We start from the raw sequence: 23,039 nt of genomic DNA, 5'->3' as shown, positions 1-23,039 counted from the left end.
TTCTACCTCCTCCTATTCTTCCAGCTCTACCACCTGGTGAGACCTCAAGACCAACCCCTCCTATTCCTCCTCCTCTCTAGCCTACCCACTGTGAAGAGGATGAAGGAAAAGACCTTATGAATAGTAATCATCATGACAGTTAATAAGCTTATCTGTTGTGTATGTGTGTTGAGTGTCTTCGTATATAAACCTAATCAATGTAAGTCAAGGACCATATGACATGTTTTTGTCCCATAATCATCACTACTTAAGTTATCTGTCGTGTAGAACATGGTGTGCAAAGACTTGTATTGAAGTGTACAGCTTATCCTTACATGTGCAGAAGGTGCTGCTGCTAAGTCACTTCAGTTGTGTCCGACTCTGTGCCACCCCATGGATGGCAGCCCATGAGGCTCCCCCATCCCTGGGATTCTCCAGGCAAGAACACTGGAGTGGGTGTGCATAAGATGAGAGATATGTAAAATTAAGAATGTGTTAGTTTCCCTGTTTTATAACTTTTCTTTGAAAGAATTACATGACTGTCCAGTACAGCCCTCTCTCTAGTAATTGGAAAAACTTCATATCAGCTTATCATCACAGGTGCTATTTTCTTTTTTAATGTGACAACGCCTCCAATACTGTATTATGAATATGACTGTAATACTGTGTGGCATAAACATTTTAGAATGGTTCATTCATTGGTGTATAGGCTAAAGCAATCACATTGCTGCTCTGTTATTAATGCATGAATCATTGTACCTGTAAATAAATGTGTTTTTCTTTTTCACATTATCTTTTTATTTTTGATGTCTACTGTTAGTAATATCTATCACATCCCCAGTGTTTTGTACCATGTCTTACATACTGACACAGGTACTGACAGGTAATTCATCTTATAAACAGATTACAAATTTCTGTTATTGATAAATACAGTGCGTGTGTGTTTTTGCTAAGTTGCTTCACTTGTGTCTGACTCTTTGCAACCCCATGGACTATAGCCCTCCAGGCACCTCTGTTCATAGGATTCTCCAGGCAGGAATACTGGAGTGGATTTCCAATTTCTTCTCCAAGGGATCTTTCCAACCCAGGGATTGAACCCATGTCTCCTGCATTAGCACGTGGATTCTTTACCACTGAGCCACCAGGGAAGCCCCACTTACCTTCATGACAATCTTATCATTTAAAATCTAGTTCATGCTATTTTGGGAGCCTTTTGAGGTAAGTGTGTGGGGATTGTTTCACATAAAAGTATCCAGTGGATTTATCCTGATGAGCATATCATTTCTCCAGTGCTGCTCTTATGTAAGAGGTTGTCTAAAGTGGGGTGGTAGTATTGGGAGCTTGAATTTCAGTTTCACAATACAACTGTTCACTTTTCTTTCAGTCTTTCCCCTGACTTGGGCTATGGGCTTTACATCCTTCCTGTGGAATAACTTTACAGAGAATCACAGCCTCATAGCCCATGATGTATTAGTGCTCCAAAACAGATTAAATCCCTGGAGCACAATTTATTTAGCTTCCTTCATGCCTCCCTCTAACCAGAGGAATTACTGCAACTTCTCGGGTAAAATACTATATGTAATTAATCGGGGAACAGGAATAATCTTCATAAACTATAACAGATGAGGGATGATTCCTGGTCTGTGTCCTGCCAATTTACAAACTCTTATTTGAGAGCTGTGTGGTGCTGAAAGGTATACATGCCAACTGGTGCTCAGTCAGTTCCACAGGCAGCAGACCTCAAATACCAACATCCTTCATTTGCCATCACGGTAAATACCCAGCAACAGCTCTGTTGACACTGAACAGAGTCCAAAATGATCGCATCTTAGGGAGATCCTTGGAAAATTCATAGTATTATTTATTTATACATTGAAGCAGGATTTTTCTAAAGTTTTTTTTTTTATTAAAACATAAAAGTTAGCTATACAGAGCAATTTATGAATAAAAATGGCATTCCTAAATGATTATGTTCCATGGGTTTTATTTTTATCGGTGGTGGGGAAAGACAATAGACCAAAAGAGTGTAGAGATTAAGAGCAGGTGGAAGAGTTGTGGGTGCTGGTTGGCCGAACCACTTGTGAGCTGGGTGACACGGTATCCATCACATAGGGTGGGGGTGGGGTGGTGGGGGTGGTGGTGAAAGCCAAGGAGATAGTAAAACATTTAATAAGACCTTCAGCAACCTTATTGAAATTCATTCCAAAGACAAAATGTCTCAGGCTCCTAGCCCTCAGACCTACAGGATCAGAAACTCTGATGGTGGGACCAGCCATTTCTGTTTTACAAACTCTGAGGCTCACTATGGCTCACATTTGTTCGAGAAGCCCTATTTCAGTCAGCAGCCTTCAAAATGGTCTCCTGGGGTTCACCTGGGTTCCTCTGAACTCTTTCCTCCACACAGCAGTTGATATTAAACCACCAGGTCCCAAGTCAATCTAAAACCCTTCCACTGCTTCTAAAGCTTCCACTGCACCTAAATAAATCCCACACGCCTTACGGGGGAGCTGCTGCAGCCCCCTGCCTGCCTCTCTGCTTTTATCTTGTGTTTCTCCCCCTTGTTTATACCCTTCCAGTCACACTGCTCCTTTATATTCCTGGAACACTGGAAGATTGTTCCCGCCTCAGGGCCCTTCTGTGTCCTCTGCCTGGAACTTGCCCCTCCACGCTTTTCCCCCGCCTAATCTGTAGGCAGCGCCTTCTTGTAATTCAGGTCTCAGTATCAATGTCACCTCCCCAGTCACCTCCCTTCCCCCATCAATTTCTATCTGACCTAGTTTTTATTGTCTTCAAAGCAGCTACCACAATCTGAAATAATTTCACTTGCTTGTAAGCTCCCTGAGAGCAGGAAGCATGTCTGCCTCTGTTGAGTAAATATTTGTTGATAAGTAAATATTTGTTAGATGAACACAGTTGTTCTTGGAGCTCTAGTATGTGGTAGAGCTGAGATGACCCAATGTCCTCTCTGTCCCCTTCAAATGTGTCCTGAGTGCATGTGGTCCCCAGCTTCAGAAGTTGGGTCTGATAAAACAACATTCCTTATTAAGCCACTTCTTAATATGCCAAGATATTCATGTCTTACTAGCTAGACTACACCAATTTCCTTACTGATATTAAGAAAAATATCAATGATTATGATATGACATCAATTCTGTATGGAATCTAAAAAGAAAGGATACAAATGAACTTACTTACAAAGCAGAAATAGATTCACAGACTTAGAGAACCAACTTATGGTCCCCACTTGCCCAGGGGGGTAAGGGTGTGGGGGATAGATTGGGAATTTGGGATTGACATGTACACATTGCTATATTTAAAATAGATAACCACCAAGAACCTACTGCAAAAAAAAGTAAAATTAAAAAAAAAATGTCAATGACCAAATTACTTTTAAAAATAAATAAGCAATAATTCAATAAACAAAGTCATCTAAGTTGTTTTTCATGGAACTCAATGAAGGTACTTTCATTTTGATTTGAAAATATTAAGCCTAAAAATATTTTCACTCTAATTTTTTCAAATTTCCTTGAGTAAACCATTATTCAACATGGTCAGCTACAGCAGGTCCCCTTCCTGTAGCAGAGAACAGTATTAAGGACAAAGCTGTGTTATGAGAAGGACCTAGTTTCCAATATTTGTACCAGCATTTAACATTCTGTGACCTTGGTTGATTTTTTCAAACCCTAAAAACCCAGTTTCCTCATCCACAGAACTTGGCTCACAATAAATTACAGCAGAGTGGGTTATGAGCATTAAGTTGGGTAACATTTGTGAAAATGACTAATCACAGTTACAATTTTTAGAGCAACAATTCACATCAAATGTTCTGCTAGGCTGTTAACATGTTAGCACTTTCTCATTCACTATAAGACAATATTATTCCCATTTTACAGAAATTGAGAATGAAGAATTAATTTTCCCAAGATCAGAAAGCTGTAAGTATCAGCACTGGGCTTTCAAATTTAGGTCTGTCCAACTCAAAGGCTCTTGTCATTAGCCCCAGTCCCTACTGCTCGTGAAATACCAAACACAGGTGCTACCATGTGGCAGGCAGAAATGTAGGCTCATCTTCCCACACCTTTCCAACATGCCCCTGATCCTTCTGCTGTTCTGTACCACTGTACGGATATCTGTCTGGACGTTCTGTTTCACTGAATATTTCTTAAGTTTTTCCTTTTGATGGAAAACGATCCCAGTGATCTGAGAGAAGATATTTAGAATTATTCCAACTTAAAGGAGAACTCACACAACTGCCTATACATACTTAATTGCCCATCCTTGTTTCAGGAAATGTCACTGATATATTGTGTTCATGGTAGCTTACTTGTCTATGCCATGTGATGTTCTATTAGCAGAAACAACAGGGGGTTTGGGTCAAATGTCCAGGGCCCGAGAATTCATCTCCGCCATAGTCTAGCTCTGTGACTTTGCACACATCTTATTCCCTCTCTGAGCGTTTTTCCTCATGTACAGACTGGGGAGAACAACCCACCCCTTAAAATGTTTGCGACGCTTAACCCCTGGCACATCATGGGTATTAAATAAACAGTAGAGCCCTTCTTTCCGTCGCTTTGCCCTGCCCACTCTGCAAGCTCTGCTGCTTCAAGCCTCTGTAGGCATACAGAATGTCTCTGTTTTCTATGTGAACACAGCATTTTGATAATACTTTAAAATAATGGAATTTGTTTGTGAAATGAATGCTGCATGACCAGGGGGCTATCCCGGGAGGTGATGGTTATTTCAGTGACAGGTCACTGATGAAGGAAGCAGGAGAAGGCTTTTTGGAACTGCTCTTAGAGCCATTTTCTGAGTCATGCAAAAGCGGCCTCATGATTTGATGTTCTTTTTTTTCAAATGATGTTATTTTTTTTTTGCTACTTTATTGGAGCTCCTCCTTATCCCAAATGTAAGTCTGTGCTCAGTTCTGGCATGGTAAAAATTTTAAAATATTTTTGACAAAAAGAAAACAAAATCACACACACACACACACACACATATATATATATATATAGAGAGAGAGAGAGAGAGAGAGAGAGGGAGGGAGAGATTTTAACTGTGTTCTTTGTTTATTGCCTTGGGTTCAAAATTATTCTTCTATTTCTAAAGATCATGATTACCACAAAAGGATAAAGGTTTGAAATCAGGAAATATTTTAACAATCTAAAGATAATTCCCAAAGACAAGTTCCACCACTGATGTGGCACAATGGAAGCAATGCAGATATTTAGGTATAGCCTCTAATGGTGACTATTTTGAAGGGAACTTTATTTGAATTTGTGTGTTCAAGTTAGACTGTTAATTGTAAAAATTTATCTAATATGAAACTCAGCATATAAATAGTGCAATCAATTCAACAGGATTTTTTGCATATGCCACACAAGCTAAAATTATTGCAGAAGAAAATGCTTTCAATTGCTGTCTGGAAACTTTTTACACTATATGTTCTATCAGTAATAGAATTTGAGTGTGTACCCCAAATTCATATACAGTTAATTTATTTATAAATCACATACATATTTTTAAAGTTGTAATCATTTACATGTATTTATCATGTACCTGCACTGTGAAACAGACAACAGTAGAAATTGTGGGGCATAAATGTGTGTGTATACATACACACATGTCAATATATTTTCTCTTTATCTCAATGAAACACCTTGTGTGTATGTGACATGTAAGCATCCATCCTGGAGACCAATGAATTAAGATAATAATGATTGTGATAAAGGGGCTAAGACTCCTTTTGCTTTTTTGTTTTACATATAGAGTCTGTTTTTTTTTTTTAACATTTTATTGTATTGGGGTATAGCCAATTAACAAACAATGCTGTGATAGTTTCAATTAAACAGCAAAGGGGACTAAGCCACACATATACATGTATCCATTTCCCCGCAAACTCCCCTCCCACCCTGGCTGCCACATAAACAGAGTTCCCTGTGCTATACAGTAGGTCCTTCTAGGTTATCCATTAAATGCAGCAGTGTGTACTGGCCATCTTCAACTCCCTAACTATCCTTTCCCCTTATTCTTCCCCCCCAGCAACCACAAGTTCATTCATTCTCGACTATAACTCTGTGGAAGACTCCCTTTTCGAAATGCTCATTATACAAAATTGTTACCTTTCATCTGTTTAGCAACTTTCATTCAGTTCAATTTAGTCACTCAGTCACGTCCAACTGCTTGTGACACCACGGACTGCAGCACGCCAGGCTTCCCTGTCCTTCACCATCTCCTGGAGCTTGCTCAAACTCATGTCCATTGAGTTGGATATGCCATCCAACCATCTCATCCTCTGTCATCCCCTTCTCCTCCCACCTTCAATCTTTCCCAGCATCAGGGTCTTTTCAAATAAGTCGGTTCTTCACGTCAGGTGGCCAAAGGATTGGAGTTTCAGCTTTGGCATCAGTCCTTCCAATGAATATTCAGGACTGATTTCCTTTAGAATGGACTGGTTGGATCTCCTTGCAGCCCAAGGGACTCTCAAGAGTCTTCTCCAATACCACAGTTCAAAAGCATCAATTCTTTGGCTCTCAGCTTTCTTTATGGTTCAACTCTCACATCCATACATGACTACTGGAAAAACCATAGCTTTGACTAGATGGATCTTTGTTGGCAAAGTAATGTCTTTGTTTTTTAATATGCTGTTTAGGTTGGTCATAGCTTTTCTTCCAAAGAGCAAGTGTCTTTTATAGCTGCAGTCACCATCTGCAGTGATTTTGGAGCCCCTCAAAAATAAAATCTCTCACTGTTTCCATTGTTTCCCCATCTATCTGCCATGAACTGATGGGACCAGATGCCATGGTTTTCATTTTTTGAATGCTGAGTTTTAATTCAGCTTTTCCACTCTCCTCTTTCATTTTCATCAAGATGTTCTTTAGTTCTTCTTCACTTTATGCCATAAGGATGGTGTCATTCTCGTATCTGAGGTCATTGATATTTCTCCCAGCAATCGTGATTCCAGTTTGCACTTCATCCAGCCTGGCATTTCGCATGATGTACTCTGCATATCAGTTAAATAAGCAGGGTGACAATATACAGCCTTGACGTACTCCTTTCCGGATTTGGAACCAGTCTGTTGTTCCATGTCCAGTTCTAACTGTTGCTTCTTGACCTGCATACAGACTTCTCAGAAGGCAGGTCAGGTGGTCTGGTATTCTCATCTCTTGAAGAATTTTCCAGTTTGTTGTGATCTACACAGTCAAAGGCTTTGGTGTAATCAATAAAGCAGAAGATGTTTTTCTGGAATTTTCTTGCTTTTTCTATGAACCAATAGATGATGGCAATTTGATCTGTGGTTCCTGTTTTTTCTAAATCCAGCTTGAACATCTGGAAGTTCACAGTTAACGTACTGTTGAAGCCTGGCTTGGAGAATTTTGAACATCTTTGCTAGCTTGTGAGATGAGTGCAATTGTGCAGCAGTTTGAACATTCTTTGGCATTGCCCTTCTTCGGGATTGGAATGAAAACTGACCTTTCCTAGTCCTATGGCCACTGCTGAGTTTTCCAAATTTGCTGGCATACTGAGTGTAGCACTTTAACAGCATCATCTTTTAGAATTTGAAATAGCTCAACTGGAACTCCATCCCCTCCATTAGCTTTGTGCATAGTGATGCTTCCTAAGGCCCACTTGACTTTGCATTCCAGGATGCCTGGCTCTAGGTGAGTGATCACACCATCATGGTTCTCTGGGTCGTGAAGCTCTTTTTTGTACAGTTCTTCTGTGTATTCTTGCCACCTCTTCTTAATATCTTCTGTTTCTGTGAGGTCCATACCATTTCAGTGTTTTTTTGTGCCCATCTTTGCATGAAATGCTCTGTTGGTATCCTTAATTTTCTTGAAGAGATCCCATTCTATTGTTTTCCTCTATTTCTTTGCATTGATCACTGAGGAAGGCTTTCTTATCTCTCCTTGCTGTTCTTTGGAACTCTGCATTCAATGGGGTATATCTTTCCTTTTCTCCTTTGTTTGCTTCTCTTCTTTTCTCAGCTCTTTGTAAGGCCTCCTCAGACCACCATTTTGTCTTTTACATTTCTTTTTCTTGGGGACAGTCTTGATCAATGCCTCCTGTACAATGTCACGAACCTCCATTCATAGTTCTTCAGGAACTTTTTAAGATCTAATCCCTTGAATCTATTTGTCACTTCAACTGTATAATCATAAGGGATTTGACTTAAGTCATACCTGCATGGTCTAGTGGTTTTCCCTCCTTTCTTCACTTTAAGATCTTAATTTTGCAATAAGGAGTTCATGATCTGAGCCAGAGTCAGCTCCTGGTCTTATTTTCTGCTGATTGTATAGAGCTCCTCTAGCTTTGGCTGCAAAGAATATAATCAGTCTGGTTTCAGTACTGACCATTTGCCGATGTCCATGTGTAGAGTCTTCTCTTGTGTTGTTGGAAGAGGGTGTTTGCTATGACAATGCATTCTCTTGGCAAAACTCTGTTAGCCTTTGCACTGCTTTATTTTGTACTCCAAGGCCAAATTTGCCTGCTACTCTAGGTATTTCTTGACTTCCTACTTTTGCACTCCAGTCCCTATGATGAAAAGGACATCTTTTGGGGCTGTTAGTTCTAGAAGGTCTTGTATGTCTTCATAGAACCATTCAACTTCAGCTTTCAGCCTTACTACTTGGGGCATAGGCTTGGATTACTGTGATATTGAATGGTTTGCCTTGGAAACGAACATAGACCATTCTGTCATTTTTGAGACTGCATCCAATAACTGCATTTCAGACTCTTTTGTTGACTATGAGGGCTACTCCATTTCTTCTAAGAGATTCTTGCCTTATAGTAGATATAATATAGTACATTATGTCTACTGTAGTAGATATAATGGTCATCTGAATTAAATTTACCCATTCCAGTCCATTTTAGTTCACTGATTCCTAAAATGTTGATGTTCACTCTTGCCATCTCCTGTTTGAGCACCTCTAACTTACCTTGATTCATGGACCTAACATTCCCGATTCCTATGCAATGTTCCTCTTTACAGCATAGGACCTTGCTTCTATCAACAGTCACATCCACAACACATGTTGTTTTTGCTTTGGCTCTGTCCTTTCATTCTTTCTGGAGTTAGTTCTCCACTGATCTCCAGTAGCATATTGGGCACCTACCAGCCTGGGGAATTCATCTTTCAGTGTCATATCTTTTTGCCTTTTCATACTGTTCATGGGGTTCTCAAGGCAAGAATACTGAAGTGGTTTGCCATTCCCTTCTTCAGTGGACCACGTTTTGTCAGAACTCTCCACCAGGACCTGTCTGTCTTGGGTGGCCCTACACAGCATGGCGCATAGTTTCATTGAGTTAGACAAGGCTGTGGTCCATGTGATCAGTTTGATTAGTTTTCTGAGATTGTGGTTTTCATTCTACCCTCTGATGGAGAAGGATAAGAGGCTTATGGAAGCTTCCTGATCGGAGAGACTGACTGTGGGGGCAACTTTCATTACCTATACTATAATTCACAGAAGATTCACTAAGAGTGCAATTTAGGAGGTAATGCTTTAGTGAAATTAATTTATCACTAGAAGTTGGCATCACAGACTCAATGGACATGAGTTTGAGCAAGGTCCAGGAGATGGTGATGGACAGGGAAGCCTGGCATAAAGCAGTCCATGGGGTCACAAAGAGTTGAACATGACTGAGTGACTGAACAGCAACAACAACAAGAAGACAAAGCTTAACAAAGTTGTAAACACTGCATGTTGAGCTGACATGAGACCCTATAAAATAGTGTGACACTGTAAAGATTTAAGGGGACACTTCTGCATCATATGAAAAGGGACCGGTCAGATACAACTTTGACTACAGTGATCAAAGGCAGGTCATGCTGGGAACTGACTCTTGTTAGACTATGAGTCCTACAGAAACAGAGACTCAAATGGTGTTTCCAGCCGAAAAGTCTGTTGTAGGTGCATCAGTCTTTGAAACAACCTCACATGCCTATAAAACAACACTGGTACGAGAAGCAAGTGAACTATAAAAATAATGGCAAGAGACAAAGGAAAGTAATGTGACCATCTGTCTCAATATTTGTGTGTGAAGGCATATTGCCCTCAGTCACTAAAATATGCTTCCTCAAAGTTACCAAAAGATAATTATATTCATAAATCCAAAGGATCTGAAAGACAAAAGATTACTTCTTACTTCAAATGCCATTTCATAGCAACATTTGGTGCAACAAGCTAATTCAAACAATTTCTTAAAGTTCCCGTATTAGAAGATAATATACATTTCATAATGTTTAAAGTCCATTTCAATTTATGAAAACATTTTCTAAAATAACTACGTCAGAGTAAGAAGCTTGGTTTCTTATATAAAAAACTAAAAGTTATAATGAAGAAGGAAAAAAGAATACAATTTTAAATTATGTTTTATAAAATTTTTCAGTTCACGCTGAATAACAATGAGCTACTAGAAATAAATAAGAGCAGATTTGATAGGCTGCAATAAAAACACTTCAATGCATTTTAAATGGCTTTTAAATTTATTCAAAATAAAATTTTAATTAATAAATTCTAATTTATTAGAATTAATAAAATTCTAAATTTTAAAATTCTAAAATTTGTTAGAATTTTATTCTAACAAATAAAATTCAAATTTCTTGAATCCTTACCTTGCCATATTTCTGGGCATAAGATCCTGTGAGCAGTGAGTGGAAAACAATGATGGTTTCATCCAAGTCCCAGACAAACACACGCTGGAGAAAAAGATAAAAACCAGAGAACCATTAAGTTCTAAGGAAAGAGAAATCTCTTTACGGGTAGAAAGCACCTTGCTTTATTGTTGGCTATAATCTTGACACTACCGTATAGAAAACTGAGTCCCTTGGACAGCAAGGAGATCAAATCAGTCAATCCTACAGGAAATCAACCTTGAATATTCATGGAAGGGCTGATGTTAAAGCTGAAGCTCCAATACTTTGGCCACAAGATGTAAAGAGCTGACTCTGGAAAAGACCCTGATGCTGGGAAAGATTGAGGGCAGGAGGAGAAGGGGCCAACAGAGGATGAGATGGTTGGTTGGTATCACTGTCTCAATGCACATGAGTTTGAGCAAACTCTGGGAGATAATGAAGGACAGGGAAGCCCGGAGTGCTGCAGTTCATGGGGTCACAAAAACTTGGACACAACTTAGTGGCTGAACAACAAATGCTACTCTATTATTTTTTTTCCCCCAAATTTGCCAGATTTATTTCCTGTAAAACCTAGAAGGAAGAGAGACAAATAAATATAATAAGCTTAATTCAGATGTCCTAATCTGAAAGAACTCATCCAAATGTTTACTTGCACTTAATTTCCAAAAAGACAAATTTGGATTTTATGATAAAAGTGTGCTTTTACAAAATTTTAGATGATGAAGTTTAGCAATTCATGCAAAGAATTAATTTTTTTTCTGATTAAAAAAGTAATAATCATGTTTTAAAAAAAGAATCAGGCACTCAGAAGGAAAAACAAAATGGAAATCATCTTTAGCTTACTATATTTAGGTAGTAACTACCATCACTGCATTTAGGTAGCTCTTTTTTCAGTATTGCAAATATACACTTGTGAAAACAGCATCAAACAATATACACTATTTTACTTTAAGAATTAAACTTTTAAAAATATTTAAAAGAATCAATGAGTAATCCCTAAATACAAATTGTAAAGTGTGGACCTTTGGGTCACATTAGGTGATAAGATATGTTGTTTGGCCTGCACACTGTTTTGAAAGATTTCAAATAATTGATCAACATTTTGAGATTAGACTTCTCGCAAAGTTCAGGGTTCTGACTGCAGTGGACAAACTTCTGATCTGTAGCAATGCTGGCTGACCTTCCATGGGACAGTGATGCAGGGGCCCCTTGAGACTGGCCAGTGCTTCCTCTTCTTCAAAATCTGCAGGCTCCCTAGCCCAGCTCACTCCAATCATCTCTGCCTTCCAGAAGGCATTTTAATATGCTACTGTTGTTGTTCACATTGTCAACTACAAATTGGCACTTACCAAGAGCACTGCCAATGACTGAACAACAAAAGCATTTGCCATCTGCCTCTACAGAGACTGAACCCCAGGCTGCTATAAGCTGTTGGTCTTCAACAACCTCTGAGGGAGTTAAGGTGGAAGAGGCACCCTATGCTCCAGGGAATCTGGTAGGACAGGTCTTTAGATAGTTGGATGTTTTTAGGAACAGATTTTATGGCCTCAGTCTTTGCATCTCTTCATGTTCAGTTCAGTTCAGTCGCTCAGTCATGTCTGACTCTCTGCAACCTGATGGACTGCAGCATGCCAGGCCTCCCTGTCCATCACCAACTCCCGGAATTTACCCAAACTCATGTCCATCGAGTCAGTGATGCCATCCAACCATCTTGTCCTCTGTCGTCCCCTTCTCCTCCCACCTTCAATCTTTCCCAGCAGCAGGGTCTTTTCCAAAGAGTCAGTTCTTCGCATCAGGTGGCCAAAGTATTGGAGTTTCAGCTTTAGCATCAGTCCTTCCAAAGAACACCCAGGACCGATCTCCTTTAGAATGGACTGGTTGGATCTCCTTGCAGTCCAAGGGACTCTCAAGAGTCTTCTCCAACACCACAGTTCAAAAGCATCAATTCTTCAGCACTCAACTTTCTTTATAGTCCAATTCTCACATCCATACATGACTACTGGAAAAACCATAGCTTTGACTAGACGGACCTTTGTTGGCAAAGTAATATCTCTGCTTTTCAGTATACTATCTAGGTTGGTCATAACTTTCCTTCCAAGGAGTAAGCGTCTTTTAATTTCATGGCTGCAATCACCATCTGCAGTGATTTTGGAGCCCCCCAAAATAAAGTCTGACACTGTTTCCACTGTTATCGCATCTATTTGCCATGAAGTGATGGGACCAGATGCCATGATCTTAATTTTCTGAATGTTGAGTTTTAAGCCAACTTTTTCACTCTCCTCTTTAACTTTCATCAAGAGGCTCTTTAGTTCTTCTTCACTTTCTGCCATAAGGGTGGTGTCATTGGCATATCTGAGGTTATTGATATTTCTCCTGGCAATCTTGATTCCAGCATGTGCTTCATCCAGTCCAGTGTTTCTCCTGATGTAGTCTGCATATAAGTTAAATAAGCAGGGTGACAATATACAGCCTTGAAGTACTCCTTTCCCAGTTTGGAACCAGTTGTTGTTCCTTGTCCAGTTCTAACTGTTGCTTCTTGACCTGTATATAGATTTCTCAGGAGGCAGGTCTCGTGGTCTGATATTTCCATCTTTTGTTGTGATCCATACAGTCAAAGGCTTTGGCATAGTCAATAAAGCAGAAGTAGATGTTTTTCTGGAACTCTTGCTTTTTTGATGATCCAACGGATGTTGGCAATTTGATCTCTGGTTCCTCTGCCTTTATCTAAATCCAGCTTCAACATCTGGAAGTTCACGGTTCACATACTGTTGAAGCCTGGCTTAGAGAATTTTGAGCATGTCTAGAGAAGCACTAAATCCCTTCATGGTGACATCAGATCCTTATGACCAACAAAAAACCTTTTGTAAAATGAGTGCTTAATGGTATTGAACTCCCCCTTCACCAAAACCTTATATATTGACCTTCCCCCACTGCCGCTAAGGAGCAGTCTCTCAGAGCTCTCTGAGATGCTGCCTCCGGGGCAGCAGTCCTCATTTTGCTCCAAATAAAACTTAACTCGCAACTTTCAAGTTGTGCATCTTTTTTAGTTGAAAACATCAAGGAAGTGATGTCTTAGGAAGTGGTACAATGACTATTCCTTGACCTTACTAAATCTGAAGATTAAACTTTTTTTCATAATTAAAATACTCAGTTACATAAGAAGTAGCACATTATGGTTAAGAACAGTTTCTTCTGATTTTTGTAATAAAAATCAGCCTGCTTAGTATGAATATATTTCAAGAAATCCATCCCAACTTGAGAAAATGTCACAGATATAAACATTTTACCATATGTATCAAATGATTAGAATTTTTCTCATTATCCAACGACCACCTTTCCTTTCCATACAGATTAATTTTATCTTTTAAAATTTACTGACCTATGTGAACACTTTTCATTACCCTATTACTCCCAAATAGAGCGTTTCTTATCGCACAATGGCTTTATTTTTAAATAATAATTTTCTATTTGTGCCTTCTGTATCAAAAGATCCAACTATCTCCAGCCTGAAATTTGTAAAGCATCAATTTTAAGTTACTGTCTTCAATTTTGTATTATAATGGATGAAATCTCCAATTTTAGAGCTGTGAAATGCCAGCTTCCATGTAGGTCCACTCATTTCATGATACGTCTTTTTCTTTTAAGTTTGAAACTTCATGAAACTATAAAGTATAGAACATACCCAACAGAATAAAACACCTATTACGTCTGTTAAAGATAAGTCAGCATACCTCCAGGTCACTGTCAGGAGGCGGGGAGGGATTATTTTTCCGGCCTCTTCCTCGGGACTTTGACCCAGAACTCCTGCACGTTCTCTCATCAAGATCTTTGATGGGTGTGGAGGGGCTTTGAACAGTATCAAACTCTCCTGTAAATAACATAAATTGTTCAAGAATAGCACTTTATTTTTAGATCAGGTATAAGTCTTCATTATGAATTATCTTAACAAAAAGCTCCTTATGACCAAAAAAGAAAGAAAGAAAAGATATAATCCCAAATACACAAAAATCCTAATTTAGTAAAAAAATTTTGCAGGTCACATCATTTTCTCCTAGATTCGATCTATGTGAGCTATTAAACCTGAACACCTTTTGTACTCCAGATGCTCTCAACTTGCCTGTCTCTATCCCCACCTACATGTTTATCTAAATTTAGATCTGTTCGCAACTCCTTATGTCAGAAGAGAAGATCCCATTCCTCCACATTCAAGTATGACTTCTGAGCCTCACCTACTGGGAAACCATGTTCCACTGCTCAAACTCTCTTATCTTCCCTTCAACCTCTCCCTTTCCTGGGGTGAGGGGGCGGTTCAGGCACAGACAAATTAAAAAGTCCTTCCCTTTAACCTTGCATCTATAGAAACTATTTACTGGCTATCTTTTCTTTTTAAAGGATCGTCTCTTAAAAGAACAGGGCATTCTAGTCCTGTCCAATAGAAATATAATGTGAGCCATGAATGTAACCACACAAAAAATTTTAAATGTTCTAGAAGCTGCATTTAAAAAAATGTAAAAAGCAACATGTAAAATTATTTTTATTCTTACATGTTAATTGCTCTAATACATTCAAAACATTATCATTTCAACCTATAATAAATATGAATATGGTATGTTTTACATAATTTGTTTTGCACACTAAGTCTTCGAAATCCACTTAGAGCGGACTTGGATCTGTAGTAGCTACATGTGCCTACTAGGCCCCTGCAATGGAGTTAGTACAGACTGAAGTTGCTGGCTACAGAACTGCATGTCACATTTGTCTCTACTTTCTGACATCTCATTTGTCATAATCCAGCTTTAGTTTACCAAAACTCTAACAAAACTATTCTTAGCCACAGTCTCCAAAAGCCACTTAAATGACACACACAATAATAGATAGACCCAGTCTTTACCTTCCTGGATCTCTGTGCTACACATGATCAATCCTCTTAAACACCACCTCTTCAGAACCACTTAGTAGCTGATACTCTGCTAGAATCTTCTAGAATTTTTTCCATGAGTCCTTCTCTGTCTAGGAGACACGGACTCCTTTTCTTCCTACCATTCCTCACATGCTGGGATTTAGTAGTTCTATCTTTTGGTCATTTTCCCCACTCCACACCATGTGGGCAATCTAACCCTCTCATAGGTTAGTCACTTTCTACTCAAAGATGCATACATCATACTGGGTCAAATCCTATGTTTTGACTTTATGTTTGGGTTCTGCATGTCCCACAGATACCTGAAAGTTTGACATGTCTAAAGCTAAGTGATGGAGCACTTGATGAGTTGGAGAGCATGGAGCAGTGGCAGATCTGTGAGGAAGGTTTTAAGATAAACTGAGGCAACAGCGAGGTACAGTAAAACCTCACAAGTAACAAGAGTCCAACTTACCGTACGACTTCAAGTGTTTTATTCAATCTCCCTGAATCTTAGTTTCTTTGTATATTAAAACATCAGTAATAGCAGCTACCTTTTATTACTGAGGTAAATCTAATTTACACTTAATTTAAATCATATGCATAAAGTTAAAATGTCTAGGAGAATCCAACGGCAAACAATATCAAAGTTACACAGTTTTTAAATATAAAGATGTTATGACTCTGCTGTTGTTGTTTTTGTAGCTGTTTAGTTGCTGAGTCATGTCTGACTCTTTCTGATCCTATGGACTGTAGCCACCAGGCCTCTCTATCCATGGGATTTCCCAGGCAAGAATACTGGAGTGGGTGGCCATTTCCTTCTCCATGATTCTCATGCCTTACCATAAAAATCAAAGTAAAATAATTACAAGAACAGCCAAGCAGTTACTAATCTAAATAAACACATCTGAACAAACGAGATAAAACTTAAGTAATATTTTTTCCAAGAAATTCTAAGTAAATAATTTTTACAAAGCTAACCTCTAATAATTTCTAATGGTCAAATGTTTTCTTTGGGAAACATTGTGCATGTCAAGGCAGCATCAAAGAAATGTCTGTGCTCCAAATACTATTTGCTCTTAAAACACTGCTAGCACAGTTTCTTGCATGGGTTTTTGTTATCGAATGTATGAGAGTAAATAACAAAACAAAAGATTCTTTAGCTATGAATGCTGACTACAGCCAGATATCATAGTAAATCCTGTTTCAGCTTCCTTGTGCAGACATTAAAGGAGGTTTGGGGTATTTAAACACACAACTAATTTTTTAAAAATCACACAAAATGTTTTCTATTTTCAGTTATTTTTATAAAATAAAAAGGTTACTATGTCCTAAAAATCAAATGTTCTTTTTCAAGTAAAATACTGATTCAAATTAACTCACGTATGTTAAGCTTATAATGTAAACCAATTTTTGGTTGACATTCTATAAAACCTGTCTTTCTATCCATTACAGATCAATTTTTTAGAAGTTAACTCTTATCAGGTAGTTTTGTTCCTGCAACAGTGCAAGAGGTGAAAGGACAAAATCTTGCAAAAGCCTAAAATTACTGTCATCAGTTATGGGTGGTTGATTGTTGACTGGATCCGTAACAACGGAATTTGGCAGGAACAACTCAGCTACTCAAAAGAACTGGAAGCCAGCAGCTATGACGACAAGGGAGTCAGAGAGTAGAAGGAGAAAGGAAAAAAACTGGTCATAGGAAGTGTCTCACTCTCAGCAGAAGGAGGACTTGATATCAATGATTCTAAGTTACTGAAAGATCTTAAAAGGACTCTAAGAATTTGGACAAAATATGGACAAAAGTGTTTCTGATGAAAGTAAAGGCACAGCCTTTGAAGAAAACTATGAAGAATGGCTCCACATTCATTAAACTCTTAGGATGTGTCATGCACTTTTTTCCCCCTATTTATTTATTTTTTGGCTGTGCTGGGTCTTTGTTGCTGTGTGGGCTTTTCTCTAGTTATGGTGAGCAGGGGCTACTTTCTAGTTGCTGTGTGAGGGCTTCCTATTGTGGTGGCTTCTCTTATTGTAGAGCACAGGCTCTGGGGCATGCAGGCTTCAACAGTTGTGGCCCGTGGGCTCAGTAGTTTCCGCTTCTAGGCTCCTGAGCACAGCCTCTATAGCTGTGGTGCATGGGCTTAGGTGCTCTGTGGCACATGGGATCTTCCCAGACCAGGGATATAACCAGTGTCTTCTGCATTGGCAGGCAGATTCTTTACCACTGAGCCACCAGGGAAGTCCCAGGCACTTTCTTTTTTAGAAAGTTTACTAGAATAAGTGTTTGGCTAAAGCACTGCTCATTGTATCTGAGATTCACCCACATTGTAGCCTGAAACAGTTTGTTTTTTCCTCAATATGGCTAGAACTTCATGATATACTATGCTTTATCCATTCTGTTGACAAATATTTGGGTTATTTGTAATTTTAGGCAACTATGAATAAAGCTGTTATTATACAAACTTTCTTGTTTGTATCTCTGGACATAAGCTCCCATTCCCAGCATATCCCTATATGTATGCCTAGCATATCCCTATATGTATATATTTGGCAACAGGACTGATGCGTCAGAGGGAAGGCATAGACACTGAGAACCTTTTTCCAAAGCGGTTGTATTAATTCACTCTCCTACCAGCAACGAGAGTTCTAGTTTCTCGACATCCCTGTCAATTCTTGGTTAGTCTTTTTTATTTCAGCAACTGTCGGGGTATAGTAGTATCTCACTGCCATTTTAATTAGCATTTTCTTGATGAGTAATGATGTAGAATACTTTTGTTTCTTGCTCAGTTAGTATCTTCTTTTTTACAAAGTAACTGTTTAAATCTCTGGATAATTAAAAAAATTGGGTTGTCTTTCTTGCTGAGTTTTCCAGAGCTCTTTATTGTGAAATATTCTTTACACACACACATGACTAAATCTCACTTCAACCTAGTGAATTTGGTCTTTCATTATCCTCTTTTAATAGTGGGAAAACTGGAGACATGTGGAACTCAGTTAGCTAACCAAGATGAAATGGCTTGTATGTGAAATGCTGGTATGATTCCAGAATCCCTGCTTTAACCACTAGGTAATACCTCCTCCCCTAAATAGCAACAGACTGTTCAGACTACAAAGAGGTCAAACATGTATGTGTTTCTACTGATCAAAAGAATATATAGACTTTATACAATTTTTGTGAGACAGAGGGCAAGGTATTCATCGAAAGAGCATCAAAGTAAAAGGACAGATCCTAAAGGGGCATGTGCTATATTTGGCTCCTTCAGATGGAACTGAACTGACCTCCATATCTTCTCAAGGTTCTAGCCTTTCTTCTGATGAAGGTTAAAACCAGAAATTTGAACTCAATTGATCATTAAACATTTGTTGACTTTTTTTTTTTAAGGAGAAAGCTGTTAATTCCAGTGCCTCTGTCAATTTCACTCAGGTAATTGCATTAGGGTACAGTAACACTGTAGGTAGGAAAAATGCAAATTGGCAGAGAAGTTAAATGTGGTTAGTCCTTTCCATCTAAATCTTCTTGTTGGCTTCAATGAAATGAATTAGCACTTTGCTTTCCTTCCTGTCCTTATGTAAAATGCCATAAAACCTGGAAAGACTACTGGGTTCTGCTGAAGAAATTGGCTTTTCAAAGTGTGAAGGGATTTTACTATATCCTTTACTTTTCTGCAGCATTTGTAAAGTTTAACTAGCAAATGTACTATGTTTTCAAGGTCTCAGAGTACAGAATACTGTTACAAATTGCTAGTTATATTTAATTTAAAAAATGTTTAAAATTTTAAAAAGGAGCTATAAAACTATCAGTAAGCTTAATGTGCCAATCAGTCATCAAACATTCTGAATGCAAATACATAAGATAAACTTTATGGTAAAAGCAAAGAAATATCTTTTCAAAGAAAATAAACTAAAATATCTGTTCTTAATCAGCATGGTAATGTTTCTTTAAATACATTGTCAAATTACCTTGTAAGGTAAAGTATTGATAAATAACTGAATGTTATTTGTAATTTTCAAATAACTCAGTCATTACCCATTGCCCTAGGCTTTTTCCTGAGCCAATACTGCACATGATTGAATAACTATCTTTTAATCAGTGCCATAATGAAGAACTGCACCTTCTAAGTTTTGGATATTCATATCCAACTTTGTTTCATTAGGTTTATCGCTAAATCAGAGCAACCAGCTGTCTCTTATAGAACATAACGTATGTTTCCATTTTAAACACGGGAGAAGTCAACAGGGAAAGATTTATGAAAAACTGTTTCCATAAATTTTAATTGTTAGGTCTCTGCTTTGAGTCCAAATGCAGAGCCAGTCAATGGAAAATACTCTTTATGCCCTTAAACAAAATATCTCAGATTTCATCAATAATAGAGAAAAATCCCATAGTTGTGAACTGTTTACTTTTCAGATGCATGCCAGTCTGCAAAGGCAAAATCAAACATAAAACTGTCTTGACAAAAGCTCTGAGGTCACAGAATTTCTTAAAGATCCAGACACGTGCATTGTTATGATTTTGGTTCAGAGAATGATAGGGTTACATATAGAAATACTTTCTTCTTTAAATTCAACAGAAAGTCTCGTAAGATCTGAAAATTATGTCAAACTATACTCATTGGCATTAGCAACCAATGGGAAGCTGAAGAAATTGCAGAGTTCTGATAGTGAATATGAGAATGTCACATACATATGTGTTACATTCAAAGTCATACACTCAGAATACCTACATGTCTACATTTAGTATTTTTAATATAAATAAAAGAGTGATTCTGAACGTTGATTATTCTTTGGATAATAGAAAGTACCCATCTGTGTCTTTCCTGCAGAGAAACTCTTGTAGTCATATTGACATTAGATCATAGTCAATCTTCTATCCAAAGTTCTACTCAGCATAAAAAGTTTTTAGTGTATACATAGTGTTCGTTCCTGGTTGCTCAATTCTAGTAAATTCCAAAACACTTTGCTGGTCTTATCACTCAGTCTCTGATGTCTTGATCAAAGACTTCTTCTGTGGTTTTGCTTCTGAATAGTTATCCTACCTTGTTTTCCCCACGTATTCACCAGAGAGAAACACCTTTTACAGTGTGATGAGAGCATCAAACATCTCCTTACCTGAAGTGTTTCCACCATTTGTTAAGCAAGGATTCTGAAATCATTCATTCTTTAAATTAACGTAAGACTCTTAATGAAATGTTAAGTCACATTTACTCAAAGAGGATCAGGACAGAATTGGAACACAGGATTTAGGCTGGGTGGTGGTTAAGGCAAGTGTTAAACGTGTCAGCAAATACAGTTATAATAAGAATACAGATAAGCTTCTGGCAATGAAGAATATAATGGATTTTAAATATGTGTTCATCAGACAAAGGTATTAAATTACCTACCAAGGATCCTATGAATATCCTAAGATATATATAAAATACTAAGAATATGGGAAATCTTCACTGGCTTGAGCTACTGATGACTCATAAGGTGAATAAGTCATACAGTTTCTCAAGCATAAAGGAAATATTATCAGTTTCACCCAGAGAAGATAATATTACTACTTTTCCATGTTGTTAAGATCTCCACAAAATAATTAGTCTGGAAAAAGATTCACTTACCTTTTTATCTTCATATTTATACATATTCTGTCATTTGAGATTAGAATTGCCTATCCCACATCTACTAATAAAAGAAGGGTTTTCTGAAATGCCAGAAAAGCTTCACCTAATACAGCAGTACTAGCACAGATTAAAACACCAGCATAATTATCTGGGGGCTTTCAGTCCTTTTTAAAAAAGATTTTTTTTTAATGTCCATTTTCTCCATACTTTTAGATAAGCAAAACTTATAAAAAATATTTCACCTGGATGAAGATCTGTACCTGGTTGGCTAGTCAGTCCTGGGAGAGATTCCTGCAACTGGTAGGTTGAGGTCGTGGAGGATGAGCCATCAGCTGTGTTATTTGATGTCATGTATGCGCCATACGTCGATGCAGAGTAATACTGTGCATACTGGTTTTGGCCAAAGGCTGTGTAGGATGGATAATCCTGAAATAACAATTGAGATGTGTGTGTGTGAAAGACAGACTGTCCTCTGGCATGCTCCACAGAAGAGCAATCACAGGGTAACGGAAAGAAGAGTATCTGGCTCCACTGGTTCTGGAGTCCACAGTTTTAAAGTGATCCTAAAAAGCAGAGACCATTCTGTGGGCATCTTATACATGCACACAGTAATGAAATAACCTAGGGGGTTTTGCAAACCAGGTCCAGTACACACATTTGAATCTACCTAAAGATCATATATGCTTCACTCCCCTACTCAGAATTATGCACCCAAGGGTGTACATTGTCAGATCTTATGCACTTGAAGAGGAGAGAAGGAGATGCTTGTTTTCAATCTCATCTTCTAAAATCACCAGCAAGAAGGAGGTGTGCCCTTCCTTCACTTCCATACAGACCCTGGGCTGCATTATTGTGGTATTTGTTCCCTTTATAGGCTGCCCTTGATAATTTTGTTTTCTTGGCAGGAGATAATTTTAATAAAATGATTAAAAGATTTTCTTACCCAGTTTCTCACAGGCTACATTCCACCTCAGACCTTGACTTAAATAAATCTTTAGTGAGGTTTTCAAATATTTAGTTCGCATCATTTGTTAAGGAAAAAGGAAAGCCATTGGATTAATTCCTCTTACTTGCTTTTTATTAAAAGTTTTTAATAACCCTAAAATGATCTAATAGTCCTTCAAAATCCTTTTACATATTACATTTTTTGATCCTCCCAAGTAGAACAAAGCAGTCTTTTCCTTATGCTTCCACTCTGTCTAGTGTATATTTCTATTATTATATCAAAATATTTTACCCCTCATCCATATTATTTTCATATTTATGTCTTCAGGAGGATTGGATCCTTTCAGAGAGCAGGGAACACTGACTTATGATTCTCAAATCTTCAATGCATAGTCAAAAAATCTAATGGCTAACAGGTACTCAATAAATGTCCAGTGTATTAATAAATGAGTGACTCAAATTAAGCAACCTGGATTATCAAAAATTCTTAATGTTTTATAATAAAATACACATACTGGTCTTGATGTTTAGTGTTTTAAGAAACCATTTTTCAAATTATGCAGTTTAATCTTGTCAAAAATATTAACATTATTCCATTGTTTAATCATTAAATTTTCCTCTTAGCCTCTTGTTGTCTTAATAAAAATTGACAGGAGAAGGCAATTAATATAATTCCTTCAGTAAATCCAAAGAGCAAATGCTTGTGCAGTAACTTTTATTTTAAAATATACAGAAGTCCAGCAAGTCTGTTAAGAGTAAAATAGTGTATTGCTTACCCATGAAATCAGCTATCCTTCCATCTCAACTACTCTGAATATGACTGAGAGGTAGAAAATAAGAAAGTATCTGAATATATCACAAATTCATCTCCCTCCATGCTGATTCACCCTTTCAGAGACATTGCCTCTTGCTCCACATATAATTCTAACATGATTCTAGAAAACATCGTAGGTTTCAAAACTCACAAAACGATTAAGCAAAC

At 37.9% G+C, this 23,039-nt stretch overlaps 1 protein-coding gene across 13 annotated transcripts in view; it reads right to left on the bottom strand.

Annotated features, from left to right (window-relative positions):
* Nucleotides 1-23,039, bottom strand: part of EYA4 (EYA transcriptional coactivator and phosphatase 4) — a 365,529-nt gene that overhangs the window by 35,603 nt on the left and 306,887 nt on the right. For 8 of the 13 annotated variants that reach the window (XR_003512655.1, XM_027551598.1, XM_027551599.1 and 5 more), the window contains 3 exons: nucleotides 21,355-21,538; nucleotides 14,344-14,480; nucleotides 10,592-10,675 (listed from right to left, as the gene is read on the bottom strand). Coding sequence is in view for 12 of the 13 variants with exons in the window: in XM_027551598.1 (XP_027407399.1) it covers nucleotides 10,592-10,675; nucleotides 14,344-14,480; nucleotides 21,355-21,538 (405 nt within the window). In the remaining variant the exon portion in view is untranslated. The remainder of the gene's footprint in view (nucleotides 1-10,591; nucleotides 10,676-14,343; nucleotides 14,481-21,354; nucleotides 21,539-23,039) is intronic. The other 5 variants (XM_027551602.1, XM_027551608.1, XM_027551601.1 and 2 more) reach the window with 1 other exon arrangement.

Source organism: Bos indicus x Bos taurus, chromosome 9 (assembly GCF_003369695.1).
Source record: "Bos indicus x Bos taurus breed Angus x Brahman F1 hybrid chromosome 9, Bos_hybrid_MaternalHap_v2.0, whole genome shotgun sequence".
Lineage (NCBI taxonomy): Eukaryota > Metazoa > Chordata > Mammalia > Artiodactyla > Bovidae > Bos > Bos indicus x Bos taurus.
This window is presented reverse-complemented; position numbering and strand designations above follow the sequence as displayed.